This window comes from Polypterus senegalus, chromosome 16 (assembly GCF_016835505.1).
Source record: "Polypterus senegalus isolate Bchr_013 chromosome 16, ASM1683550v1, whole genome shotgun sequence".
NCBI classification, from domain to species: Eukaryota; Metazoa; Chordata; class Cladistia; order Polypteriformes; family Polypteridae; genus Polypterus; species Polypterus senegalus.
Window position 1 is genome coordinate 37,620,532 of NC_053169.1, and position 14,853 is coordinate 37,635,384.

Genomic DNA, 14,853 nt, shown 5'->3' on the forward strand with positions numbered 1-14,853 from the left:
AACTGAACAGTGCATAAGCACTGGGGTAGTTAAACAAAAAAAAAAAATCAGTCTTCTTCCTCTTCATTCTTTCCCACTTCTATGTGGGTTTGATGTGCTTGATTAACCCTCTCCAGACAGCCCAGTCCGGCACCTCCTACCCAGTCAGTCCATTTCCTACAGATCTTCTTTTACTTTACTCCCTCACTTTGTCTTCCCCTGTACTTCCATTCCCATTACACTTTTGTCCACATACTCATCATCTCTCCTCATCACATGTCCATACCACTTCAACCTACTTTCCTGTAGTTTCTTAGATATCTCTTCCACTTTTGGGTAACTCCACACATCCATCTCAACATTCTCATTTCTGCCACATCTAGCAGAAATCTATCTTCTCCTGCGTTCCCTTTACTGCCCATGTCTAAGCTCCATTCATCATTAATGGTCTCATCACTGCCTTATAAACCTTACCTTTAACTTTCTCCCTAATTTTTCAAAGACACAATACTCCTGATACCTTTTTCCAATCGTTTCATCCGCCCTGCATTGTATGGGTTGTCTCTGCATTTTGGTCTACCATTGATCCTAGGGATTTAAATGTATCCACTCCTTTCAGTAGCTCTTCTTGCAGGCTAACTTCTAAATCCTGATCATCGATACTCTTCTTCCTATTTATCTTCAATTGTCTGTCTTGAAAAGCTCTTCTTAATTTCTCCAACTTCTTCTTTACTGATGCTACACAACAAAATGTCATCAGCAAGAAGCCTGCATCAAAGGGAATGGTCGTTTATCCCATGACTCAAAACATCCATAACCAGATCAAAGAGGTAAAAACTTCAAGAAGATCCCTGATGCAAAACTACTGTAACTGGAATCTTGTCCATTATGCTTTTAACCCACATCCTCACTCAGTCATACACATTCTGGACAATCCTCATATACATCTCTGGCTCTCCTTTCTCTGTCATGCACCTATAGACCTCTTAATGTGGCACTGTTACGTAAACCGTCTCCATTTTGAAAAAAGAAAGTATATTCTCAAATTGGGCAGCAGGAACACTTAGTTGTTAATGCGGTTGCTTCAAAGTTCAATAAAGATTGAGTTTGAACTTTTGCTTAGTCATTGCCTATGTGGCATTTGACAGTTCTCCCCAAGTCTGACACAGTTTTCCTTCCATATCCCAATAACATGCAGTTAAGTTTGATTGGCCTAGCTTGTCCTAGCACAGCTCTGCTTGAGTCTGCTGTAATACCTGGCATGCCATCTAAATTACTTTTTGCCTTGCACCCAAAGAAACCAGCTCCCACACCCCTCAAATTGAATTAAATGAGTTCAGCTAATGAAAGCACTGATATTCACAAATTAATGGTAAAACAATTTAAAAGCAATAAAATGGAGTCATCCACTAATCTACAGTATTTTATTTTTACACATTTTGCATAGTGCTTTCAAACTTAGTCTTATCACAAATTCTTCACTTAGTTATCCAGGTTAGTAGATCTGTTATTTGTCAATGCCTCTACCATCTTTAACATTTACTATAGCATATTGTATATCTACATTTTTGAATGTGGTTTTATAATTTATTTGCCATACTCATATGGGAAGCAAACTGTTTTGTATTACATTCTGAATCTGAGGTAAGTTTATTGCAGAGCTGAGTTGTGACTAATGGCAACTATGAATTAAGCACATGCCACTTCTTAAAAGCCTCTCCAATCTGGATTTCATTGTGGATCTGTGAAAGAATATTCTTTTTGAAAATAGTCATATACTCTATTTAACGGGTAATCCTGCTCAGTAAGTTATTTAATAAGTATATATACTATTATTGTATTAAACTTATTATGTACTTTTCATTATTTTTCTCCCTTAGAATAAAAATCATCAATACGAAGTAAAGATTAATGTGAATACTGAAGAAATAAAGGAATAAATATATGCTTTGTCATATGTCATATACTTTATATTTTTTTCTTTTCAGCTTGACAGGTGGTTTGTAACCAATCGCAGATGGCTTTTATAAAAGTCATCTTGCTACATCTTCTGTATTGTCCAAGAAATAGTCAAATGGCACTAACATTGCGCTTTCATTTTAGAACAAAGGCGCTTACATCACTTCTAGTGCTATTAACGTAAAACTTAAGAGGTGTTTCACAGCTGATATCTATAAAAGAGAGTGTGTTCTTTATGTGATCCTTTTCAATATTACATTGTAATCATTTAGCAATTTTGAACAATAAGGCTTTATTCTTAATGAAAATTGCATTACTTAATGCTTGTGGTGTTTTGGCAAAACATACTGTTAGTAATTTGTCAGCCTCTCAAAATCATTTCAAGATTTATTATGTCTTTTCCCTTTGGCGCAGGGGCATGACATCTCTAACGAAAAGGTAAAATATCTGTTTATGTTGGTGATGCAAGGTCTACACCCTGATAATAACATATTTATCATATGAGACCATTTTCTCCCAAGAGAATTCTTACATACTACATAACACTGCACCAGATAATTGAGAGACACGATTTCCTGCAGTCATATTTGTCTAATGACTTTTCCATCCCTAAGTATGAAGGACAAAAATAATAGTTTTTTAGCCTGACTAAACCAAACCTCTTTCATTTCAGACCTATTGTATGTTAGGAATGTAAGTTATTTTTGTATCTTAAACTAAACTAAACAGATTTCTTCAAATTGAACAATAAAATGCATACACAACAGCATAGTTTACTTTAAAAGACACAGGAAGCTTGGTTGCTCTGTACTGTACAGTGCATCCGGAAAGTATTCACAGCGCATCACTTTTTCCACATTTTGTTATGTTACAGCTTTATTCCAAAATGGACGAAATTCATTTTTTTCCGCAGAATTCTACACACAATACACCATAATGACAACGTGAAAAAAGTTTACTTAAGTTTTTGCAAATTTATTAAAAATAAAAAAACTGAGAAATCACATGTACATAAGTATTCACAGCCTTTGCTACGAAGCTCAAAATTGAGCTCAGGTGCATCCTGTTTCTCCTGATCATCCTTGAGATGTTTCTGCAGCTTAATTGGAGTCCACCTGTGGTAAATTCAGTTCATCGGACATGATTTGGAAAGGCACACACCTGTCTATATAAGGTCCCACAGTTGACAGTTCATGTCACAGCACAAAACAAGCATGAAGTCAAAGGAATTGTCTGTAGACCTCCAAGACAGGATTGTCTCGAGGCACAAATCTGGGGAAGGTTACAGAAAAATTTCTGCTGCTTTGAAGGTCCCAATGAGCACAGTGGCCTCCATCATCCGTAAGTGGAAGAAGGTGGAAACCACCAAGACTCTTCCTAGAGCTGGCCGGCCATCTAAACTGAGTGATTGGGGGAGAAGGGCCTTAGTCAGGGAGGTGACCAAGAACCCGATGGTCACTCTGTCAGAGCTCCAAAGATCCTCTGTGGAGAGTGGAGAACTTTCCAGAAGGACAACCATCTCTGCAGCAATCCACCAATCAGACCTGTATGGTAGAGTGGCCAGACGGAAGCCACTCCTTAGTAAAAGGCACATGGCAGCCCGCCCGGAGTTTGCCAAAAGGCACCTGAAGGACTCTCAGACCATGAGAAACAAAATTCTCTGGTCTGATGAGACAAAGAAGAACTCTTGGGTGTGAATGCCAGGCGTTACGTTTGGAGGAAACCAGGCACCGCTCATCACCAGGCCAATACCATCCCTACAGTGAAGCATGGTGGTGGCAGCATCATGCTGTGGGGATGTTTTTCAGCGCCAGGAGCTGGGAGACTAGTTAGGATAAAGGGAAAGATGACTGCAGCAATGTACAGAGACATCCTGGATGAAAACCTGCTCCAGAGCGCTCTTCACCTCAGACTGGGGCGACGGTTCATCTTTCAGCAGGACGACGACCATAAGCACACAGCCAAGATATCAAAGGAGTGGCTTCAGGACAACTCTGTGAATGTCCTTAAGTGGCCCAGCCAGAGCCCAGACTTGAATCAGATTGAACATCTCTGGAGAGATCTTAAAATGGCTGTGCATCGACGCTTCACATACAACCTGATGGAGCTTGAGAGGTGCTGCAAAGAGGAATTGGTGAAACTGGCCAAGGATAGGTGTGCCAATCTTGTGTCATCATATTCAAAAAGACTTGAGGCTGTAATTGCTGCCAAAGGTGCATCAACAAAGTATTGAGCAAAGGCTATGAATACTTACATACATGTGATTTCTCAGTTTTTTTATTTTTAATAAATTTGCAAAAATCTTAAGTAAACATTTTTCACGTTGTCATTATGGGGTGTTGTGTGTAGAATTCTGAGTAAAAAAATGAATTTAATCCATTTTGGAATAAGGCTGTAACATAAGAAAATGTGGAAAAAGTGATGCTCTGTGAATACTTTCCGGATGCACTGTATATACAAAATAACACAAAGACACTTTGCAGAAAAGGAATAATAAAGAAATCTAATTATAAACAAATATGAATGCCAAGCTTTGATGTGGTTTAATTGGCTTTATTATATTCTAGGAGTTTATATTTACTATCAGGTTGAAGTTTATGTTTGGCTATTCAGTGTAGATTTTAATATCCGATATTTTAATATCTGATATCCATCCACCCATCGTCATATGGATTGTTACTCATATACAGTATGATTCATCCAGTAATTCAAAGGCTATTGTTTATAACTGACAAAAATGGAATTAGTTAACCATAACTGTAGCTATGTTCAAATAACATATTATTATCAAAGTAACCGTGCTATCTATCTTGAGATGTGATCAACGTAGTCCTAAGCGTTAATGTTTGCAGTGCACCATCTATTAACATTTATTTTGTAACACATTATGTAATAAAATACCTTGCACTCGTCATCCCAGCAGATGGTGCATTACAAAAATTTGTAGCAATGAAATGTATTGCACGTGTCATTCCAACAGATGGCACATTAAAAACATTTGTAGTAAAAAAATGGATTGCATTTGTTACAGTATTTCAGCAAATGACACATCACAAGCATTATGAGTCCCATATCAAATGGCCTATAACAGAGACATAGCAACCAGACAGACAGACACAAACACACACACACTTGTCCTTTTTTAAGGCTGATAGCTTGCAAATCAAATAGCTAGCAAACCAGATGAAAAATCAAGAAGAATTTTATGTTACGCATCTACATATGTGCCAGTTTAAGTGTTATATCTTTGTATTTCCCACTTTGAAATGCAAGATGCTTATGTATACAAAGTCCCACCCCTGTCTCTCTGTCTTACCTATACTAATTCTGGTTATCTACTCTTTCTCACTAAAGAAAAACAGAAATTGTAAATGGCCGTCAGGGTAAATGATGCAATGACATGCAGTAATGGTTCTTCTACAATGCAGTCTTTCCTTTATAGAGTAGATACAAACTTTAAATCAGATAAATACTACTTATCCAATTAGAAATGTATTTGACAAGTCATTATACAGGTAGAATTTCATTTCTAATTAATTATGTTATAGAAAAGATCAAGTGAATGTATCTGTTGGCCTTCTTTGTCCTGAAAATAAGAGAGCAGGATGTCTGCTTCTAAAGGTACTACAAGGGGTGTAGACAACCTACTGCTAGTAAGTGGTTATTGTGCAGCATGTGGAAGCAAAGGCAATTATATGAAAAGCTTTAGTCAAATAAGAAAAAACAATCAGTGACCAGTTCACTTGCATTTATCTCAGACTGTGGCAGGCTCTTCAGTTGAGTCCTACTTCCAACATGCAACATCAAATGAAAACACATGGAGTTTGGAAATTAAGGCTTTTAGGAGACTCTAAATAAACTGTCTTCACCATCCTGTCCCAGTAAGGAACCATCCCCTTTTCTGGTTGGGATGCCCATCCAGCCCATATGGCACTGACAAGTCATTATTATATAGCTATTCACACATTTTGTTAGAGAGAGCCTATGTACAAATTGGTGGTGAAAATAAAATAATTATATCTGGAAGAGCGTAGAAGTGTAAGGAAAATACAGTATTCACAATACTATGATAGCCAATATGAATGGAGCTATAATTAACCAGTTATCTGCTGTACCATCATTTTAAGCCAGCCAGTTCTGCAATTTTAGTGGTAGATTGTAATAAAGATAAAACGTCAAGTTAATTCTGTGCTCCTAATTTGCTTTCAGTTAAGTTTAGAGAAACATTAAAATGCTCCTTTTGACATCAAACATCTTACATGACAGCAGCTGTTTTATTTACTAAACTTCATAATGTCTGTGTTTCACTGGCTACATTTTGATCACAAGATGCAGGTCTTAAAATTTCCAAGATAAATAAACCAACTTTAAGTGGCAGGCTCTTTAATTTTAATATTAAATATATTTATTTTTATGCATTCCTGATTATAATGGCACTGAAGAGTGATGACATGTTCCATGTTGGTTGAATGTGCAAATAAAAATTTCAGTGTACTCTGTAAATGTGAGCAAAGCTTAGATTGATTGTTTATCATTATTAGTGATGCCCACTTGGCCTTGGCATCAAACTCAAGACTGAAGATGCATTATTTTAGCTCAGAATATTGTTGCTGAAGTTCTTGTGAAAGTTGTTTTGCACTCCCTTTTAATAATCTTTGTGTTTACCCTTTATTTAGATTTTCACAGTCTATTTCGAACCCCCAATGTTCAGCAATGGCATTTACAATCGCTGCAATTTTGGTTTACATGCCACTTCCAGCATAAGAACAGGTCATTGAATTGGATTTGAGGTCACTAATGACGTGCCCAACCCTATTTTTCTAAAGTCATCTAAGTTTGTACGGTTGTACCTTCTTAAGCTGAATTTTGTGTACATTAGAATTTCATTTTTCATTCTCTGTTCTTTTTACTGTTTAGTTATTGATATTTTGTCTTATTAAGAACATAGAGTATCTGAAAGTGTGTATATATTTTGCCTATCGAAGGTCATATATGACAGAAAATTCACAGAATTGGTCAATAACACAGGAGTAGGGTGTAGTTATCAACTATTCTGCAAAGTATCACATGCTTACATTTTTGACAATCAGTCCATTGAGTACTATTGTGCAGAGTTATGCATATTTATGACATTTATTATGCAGGCAAATGCATGACTTCAGTTTTTAATTTTCTCCCAGTTGAAAAAAGCATAGAAGGTCACATCAAACATCAGGACAATGATAATCGTGTTTTTTGAAATTAACAGACTTGTTAATAAATAGATTCTGCATGATCAGACTGTTAATCAGTGGCATTAAACTGAACTGCTGAGGAGCCTGGAGGAAGCCATCCAACAAAAAAAACACAGTTGCTGTCATGTACACAAAACTGCATTTTGCATCATGACAGTGCACCTTCGCTCATCACTTTATTAGTCAGAGTTTTTCACCAAAAACATTGTGGTTCTTGCCTCACACCTCCCATATTTGTATTTCTTTAAGAACTTTAAACAGCTCAAATTAATTTCTTTTCGTCATTCACTCTATCATCTTTAGAAAAAGGCGTTACACTAAAATTAAAAATTTCCTATTTAAAATCACTTATTTTGTTGTAATCAGGATGTGTAGGTTGTGGGGAGAGCACTTCTTTCAGCCATCTCCAAGTGGATTAGGGTGGGTGGTACTTTATTTTCTTTGTGATATTAAACAATTTTTATCTGGTTGTCCCCATTTTGCTCTTTTGTCTTTAAAAATAATAAACAATTGTTTACAAAAACAAAATTGAGACAGAAAGGAAGATGATTTGCTACAGCGTTAGCATTCCAGAAAAAAATCACGATAGGCTCTAGACACCGTAATGAAAGATAATGTTAACAAGAATGGGTGAAGTGCTGGGAAAAGTGTGCATCACAAGCAGAGTATTTTGAAAGTGACTAAAAGAGAATTTCTGTAAGTTGCGTAATGATTTTTTTTTAACAATTCCTGGATATTTTGGCTTCCCATACTCCTGTATATCTTGCCAACATTGTTAAGTACATGTTGTTGGTCTTTTTTGTTCGCCATTTTGTTACATGGTTTGGAAAGTACAGTTTTTATGTTGCGAATAGACAGGCTATATGCAAAATAAATAAAAAATAAGTAATTGCCCAATTTTCAGTCACATGCTAGATGCCCACTATGGAAAGGGCAGCTAACTTGTAATAATTATTTGGCATGCTGGCGTCTTTTGAATGATTATGGGAAGTAGGAATAGAGTGGTGCTTATCTGATGAAACTTGGAGCGGGAGATATACAGTTTAACAACAAGTTCATATAAAGACAGCTGCTGAGGACAGTAAGTTGTCTTGAATGAATGCAGATAAAAGACAGAGCAACAAGCAGTGATATATGATTATGGGCAATTTTCACTTATAGATAGGGAGAAAAAGTGAATAAGGCCAAGACTTAGTAGGAAGAAGGCAGAATTCTGCTTAATGGATTTAGAGATGCACTCAGTACAAACCCCATATTGGGTAGCATACAGTACGGCAGAGTTTGTTACTGGAACCTGAATACATGCAAAGAGTAAGTGTTTCCCAGCAACAGAGGCGCCTGTGTGGCTTCATGGTCTGGCTTGTAACAATTATAATAAAGAGGATGATGAAATGGTGGTACATGAATAACTGGCTTTTCTCAGCAAGTATGCTACATTGGAAACTTTCTTATGATAAACTAAAAATGTTGTATTATCTTGTAAACACTTAACTTTCATTAGTAAAAGGTATAACATGCTTAACCATGAAAGATAAATTCAGCAATATATTCTTACCATATTTTATCTATGTGTACGTTTCTTTTTTGTTATTCCTTTTTTGGCAATATTTGACAGTTTATTACAGCATTCCTATTTAGTTTGATTATTTTTTTACAGTACTGTACTCATGAAATAATTTATCAAATTTAAACCTTAACATCACATATGGTGAGGTCACTACTAAGGAATTTTGTTAAATTTGTTTCAAAAACAAATTATTTGCAAAAGCTGGGCAAGTATAGCAGCTGTTCAAAACATTTATTGGCAGCCTGTCAAGAAATCAATGTGCTTGAGATATGCACACTGTTTACCGTTTCAAGGAAAAGTTAGTCCGTACAGCCTCGGGATCTCTTAATAGTCCTTTTTTTGTAAAATTGTTTCTTATAGGAAATGTCATAAGATAAATATTTATTTCCTTACTGACTTTTGTAACCCCCTCTATAAGTGATTGTTATTTATAGTTATGTATTTTAATGCATTCTTGTTTATCAGTGGTGCATACTGCATGTTTGTCAAACACACAAGTAAGAATTTCATTGTACTCTCTACCAATGACAATACTTGAACTAATAATTATATCTTTTTAAAAATCAATACATTAAATGTCCAGTTCCTTTTTTATATAAATAGTTATGCAGATGTGTACTTTAGCTGCCAGTCTCTTAATTGTTTTCTGGCTTGACTTATTTTTTTCTTTTGTGTTTTTTTTTTTTTAATCAAAAAAACTATTTATTTTGCCAAATATAAAGTACATTAAACAATTTATCTTGATGCAAGACATCTCATATTATATTTTATTTAATATATAAATAACAATGATAAGATTCATGTGTTGTGTGTATTATTGCTCTTTCAAGATGTAAAACAGACGTGACTTTGGTGTAATTGTTTCTTTCCATGTTATATGGAATATATGTTTTTGTTTTGGTAACTTTCCAGTTTATTGTAAATAAATGTTCTGTTTTGTAATTTTTACTCTTTAAATATTTTTTGAGAAAAGCTGTTATTTTATGTATTAAACTTTTAATCTGTGTGTTTTCTCTGTGGTTGATTCACCCCCAGAGAATGAAAGCACAGTGCAATCAGTCCCAAGTGCAGTGAAGGGTAAAGGAGAGCTTGTCTGTGTCCAAAGTAAGCAGATGCACATGTAAAGGGAAGGGGTGGGGAGTGTTTGGGTCCCTTTTCAAAGTATAGAAGAAAATGTGTATTACAATGGAGTAGTGTTAAGGTTAAACTTACCTTGTCCTAGATCTAAAAATGCCAACTCTGTCTCTGCTTCTAGCGCAGATCAGGTAGTGACACTCTCTCCTGATTGTTTGCTTCTAATGAAGGAACACCAACCCTTACAGCAACAGTGGCTGGCATCCACCCAGGAGCCTTATAGGACTTCCTAACCATTGAGCTTTGCCAAACTTTCTCTTTCCATTTCATGCCTGACTGTAGATGCTTAATATGATTATATCTGAGTTTTCCTGTCAAGGATACCACCTCTTTTTTAGTCATAACACCATATTGGTTAGTGCTGTTGTTCATCACATTTGCTACATCTTTTGTTTGCATAAAGTCCCCTTTCAAAGCAGTGAGAAGCATGAAATGTTGCATTATACTAGTAAATATAGACAAAAACGTTAGCAACAAACACCAAAATGTGTTGGCAAATTTTCTTTTTTTCTGTAACACCACCATATTTCACTCAAATCTCTCAAGGCATTTTTGAGATTTTGTGGTACAGTATTTAGTGTTTGTGTTGTGGTTGGTTACCCCTAAGTATTGGCATATCAAAATGTACTTTCTTAGTGAATATCTATTGGCTTAGATATACAATCCTGCCAAATCTCAGCATTTTATCTAAACAGGAAATAGTGATTTTGTTGATGAGTTAGTAAGTGAATGAGTCAGTCAAATTATTATCCTTAGTTACTGTATAAAAGCAAGAAAATACACAAATACTTACTGTGAATGCATAATACAGAAGGCTGTAATTGAATAAAAGACATACCTCCTTTTCTTTTGTGTTTCTATGCATAGAAATATATAATTGCTCCATCAGCATTTTTTATAAAAATAAACATGTTATTAGCAAATTACCATTTTTTTTTTAAAATTTTAGATAGTTTTGTATTTGTTTTGTAATGTTATGACCTTTAAGCAATGAGTAAACAGCTATTATTTCAAGTTATAGCCTTAGCTTTGTATTTATTTTCAAAATGACTTTAAAAAGATGCATGTCTAGGTTGATGAGTCTTCATTTTTGTTACTTCAGTTTGTTCATATAATAATATTATATAAAATTTTTAAAAACATAAAAATATTTAATTTATGAATATTCTATTATCTTGTTCAAACAGGTGTGTACGCCGTTTTGATGGGCATCATAACCGATGTCACCCTTGTGGTATTTCAATTTCTCCATGTGGAAAATATATAGCAACAGGGTCTGAAAACAAATGTGTAAGTCTGTTTCTTTTAATTGAAATACTAACATTATTTAATAATTACCTTGGACACGAATAATAGTGTACAAAAATTAATATCTTAAAGTAAAACACTTGCTTTTATTTTTATTTAGAGCCTTCCTTAGATGGGATGCCTGTCCATGTTTGAAATATCAGGGTAAACGTGTACAGTATCTCATCTGGAACTCATAAAACATTCATTCTACTCATTCTTAGCACTAGTCTGTTTTACAGGAATATTAAAAGGTGCTCTTATTTGTTGAAAAGTGGTGAAAATAAACATTTTTAAGCATACATTGATTCTATCATCAGAAATGCTTTCAAATAAATTAATATGTACTGTAAATCTTTGCTGAACTCTATTTAGTGTTGATTGAGTGAGTAGGAAACTAAATTCAATGAGAGACATATCCAAGATAATGGTCCTCTCCAGCAAAATGCTGGCCTCGTCTCTATAGTTAAGGGACAGGAACTGCCCAGATTACAGGGAATGAAGTATCTCAAAGTATTGTTTACAAGGAAAAGTAAAATTTATTATAAAATCAGAAACAGGCAGCTGTATTGCAAATGTTGTTCTAGACTGTTTTAGAAAAGTGGGGACAAAGTAAAAACTCAGTCTGTGTCCACATCTCCATCTGTGGTCACAAGCTTTGAAGCGTGGCAGCAAGAATGAACTATGGGGTTGTGTTCAGCAGAGAGCGTTAGCATTAGGTTCAGTGTTGGGAATTATGCTGTGGAAGGTCGTTCCACTTACTGTACTGCTTCACAACCACAAGTGTGTCAGAATAACTACAAAAACGGCAAACACCAATCAGAAAAGAAATAACAACTGTATACTTGGCTTTTATTAAAAAATCTTTCAGTATATAAATCCACACTCGGGCCTTTCCTGGAGACTTGCAATAAAAATGAACAGAAGTGAACACAATGGTTAAACTTAGGTCCTCTTAGTTCTTCTCTAGAGGCCAACTCCTATTTAGGGTTTATAGTGTTAAGTTCAGTGCAAAGATATTTTTGATTTATTTGCTAACCTAATGGCATGGGGAGATCTCCCAAGTGAAGGTTTAACACACTTTCCTTTCCTTTGATCTGTAGTATTTGTGTAGGGTCACATGACCCAAAGGAACACACCCCTCGTTGTCCTCTGACCTTCATGAACTGGGTTAAGTGTTTAGCTCATCCAACTGATCTTTAGATCACTTCTGGTGTGATTTATTTGTGTATCCCTTTTCAAAAGGAAGCAGAACAAGTTCTGAGGTACTCTAAATTACAGTTTGCAAGAGGATGCAAAGCAAACTGCAACTATACTGAACACACACCCACACACACTGTATATGTTTATAATTATTTATATTTGTTTACTTTTTGCAGGCTTATGTGTTTGATATCCGTTGCAGTAATTTTCTTAACAAGCTTTCCAGATGTACAGATACTGTTATGCAAGTGGCCTTTAATCCATCAAAACCACAGGTAAAATTTATGTACTATGCATGACTACTGTTAGTCAGTAACAGGTTAAAAAAGACAAAGTTAAAAACCAGCTACATATAGTATTACATTGCTGTGTGATAAATGATAATTATATAATGTGCAATTTTCTCACTTTACAAAATAATAATTCTCTACCATTAAAATGTAATCCTTCTTTTATAAATTATAATAAATGTTCAGCTTATGTACTCACCATGACTACTGTTACTAGCTGGTGTTTTACAGGTTAAAATTTATAAAAAACATTTCACTGAAACTAAATACATATACAGTAGTATCTAAATGTTACAAAGATGAATTTCACCAACAGTTATGTGTCAGTCCATATGCCAGCCATCCAGTCATATACTTACAATGTATAAAATGCATGCATTATTTGGTAAAATATTGTTAAATAAATATTTCTTGAAAAATCAGAGCAGTAGAAACACATTTTGAATTGAATTGAAGACACTGAAGATTGCCTTTATCCCATTCCTCTCTTCAGTTCAAATGCTCGCTCTTATGAGGATGCATTTCTTGATTATGCCCTGTGAACATTTTTCCAGAAATATTTATTTAACAATATTTTAGCAAAAAATGTATGTGGGTATATGACTAGATGACTGACATGTGGATAATGTGACACTAGTAATGTGAGATTTTTTTCTTTTTTAACATTTTTGATTCCATTTGCTGTTGCACAGCATTGGTCACCATAGAAACCTCTTCTAACATAAATGTTTGTTGTTAACTTCATTTTTCATGATAACATCAGATTTTAAAATGATCTCAATTATCAGTACAAAACACATGAGGTAAGTAACATAAAAAAAGTAATTAATAAACATCATTTTTTGGTGGAGTATTCCTTTAATATATGTCACATTCACTACAGTACAGTGAAGTGCAACACAGGATGTTTTAGTCCAGAGAGACTTATTATCTCAACCACAAAAAATATATTGTTTTTATTTTGCACTAATTGTACTAAATATTTAAGAGTATGAAATGCTTGATTTTAAGAAATTAAAAGAGCAGATAAAGGGTATAATAATCAAGTGTATGCCAAGTGAAAATAATTGTATGAGGGTAAATCAAAAAGTAAAGGCAATTTGAAAATGTAAAGGTAACCAGAATGGATAGAAGCTGACACAATACTTAACACGCACACTGCACCCTGCCATTAGTCTAGGTAAAGCCGACGACATATGAACATGGGCACTCCACTGCAAGATTGCACCATTGTTGAACAATGCACTGTAGTGTGATGAGATTAGTAAGGTGGGTTCCCATCTTGAGCAAACTTTACTGTATCCAGGTTATCATGCACCACTATGACATGTGAAGATCCATAGTTGATATCCAAATGTGCAGCAACAGTGGACAACATAATCCGTCTTTCTTTTCTGATGAAGGCATTCGCTATGTCGATGTGGGCTTGTGTGCTACAATATTGATGGTCGACTATATCAAGCTTCATTGGTTACACTTGCTCTCTGTGCTTCAAACAATACAATACAATTTATTTTTGTACAGCCCAAAATCACACAAGAAATGCCGTAATGGGCTTTAACAGGCCCTGCCTCTTGACAGCACCCCAGTCTTGACTCTCTAAGAAGACAAGGAATAACTCCCAAAAAACCATTGTAGGGAAAAGATGGAAGAAACCTTGGGAAAGGCAGTTTAAAAAGAGACCCCTCTACAGGTAGGTTGGGTGTGCAGTGGGTGTCAAAAAGAAGGGATAAATACAACACAATACACAGAACAGAACAAATTCTCAATACAGTATAAAAAATAAAAAAATTACAAGTATGGAGCAGAATTTAACAGTAGATGGTATCACATAATATGATTTGAATTTGTTTAGAGTCCTGGAGACCTCAGCCATCAAGCTGCCTCCCCCTTTTGGCCATTCCACAGCTGAAACAGCGCTGGGCCAGTCAATCCAATGAAAGGACCCCTCTACCCCACGATTCCTGCGATCTTCCATCAGGGATGACTTTACCTAAGACAGGCAAAAACAACTTGGCAGGTGGGCCATGGCACCAAATGCCACATTTGAGTACCGAGAAGAGAAATAGAAAAGGTGAGGGTTAGTAACACATTATGACTATCATGTTACTTATGTTTTAGTGCTAATGACTAACAACAGAGATGCAGTCTGTATAGTTAATCAGCAGGTCTAGTCAGTATATGCTAAACTGAAGTAGTG

The 14,853-nt window shown here is 35.3% G+C and overlaps 1 protein-coding gene across 4 annotated transcripts in view; it reads left to right on the forward strand.

The window, feature by feature from the left end:
• wdr27 (WD repeat domain 27) overlaps positions 1-14,853 on the forward strand; it is a 332,022-nt gene that overhangs the window by 218,787 nt on the left and 98,382 nt on the right. For all 4 annotated transcript variants that reach the window (XM_039738896.1, XM_039738897.1, XM_039738898.1 and 1 more), the window contains exons 23-24: positions 11,061-11,163; positions 12,540-12,638. In XM_039738896.1, the coding sequence (XP_039594830.1) occupies positions 11,061-11,163; positions 12,540-12,638 (202 nt within the window). The remainder of the gene's footprint in view (positions 1-11,060; positions 11,164-12,539; positions 12,639-14,853) is intronic.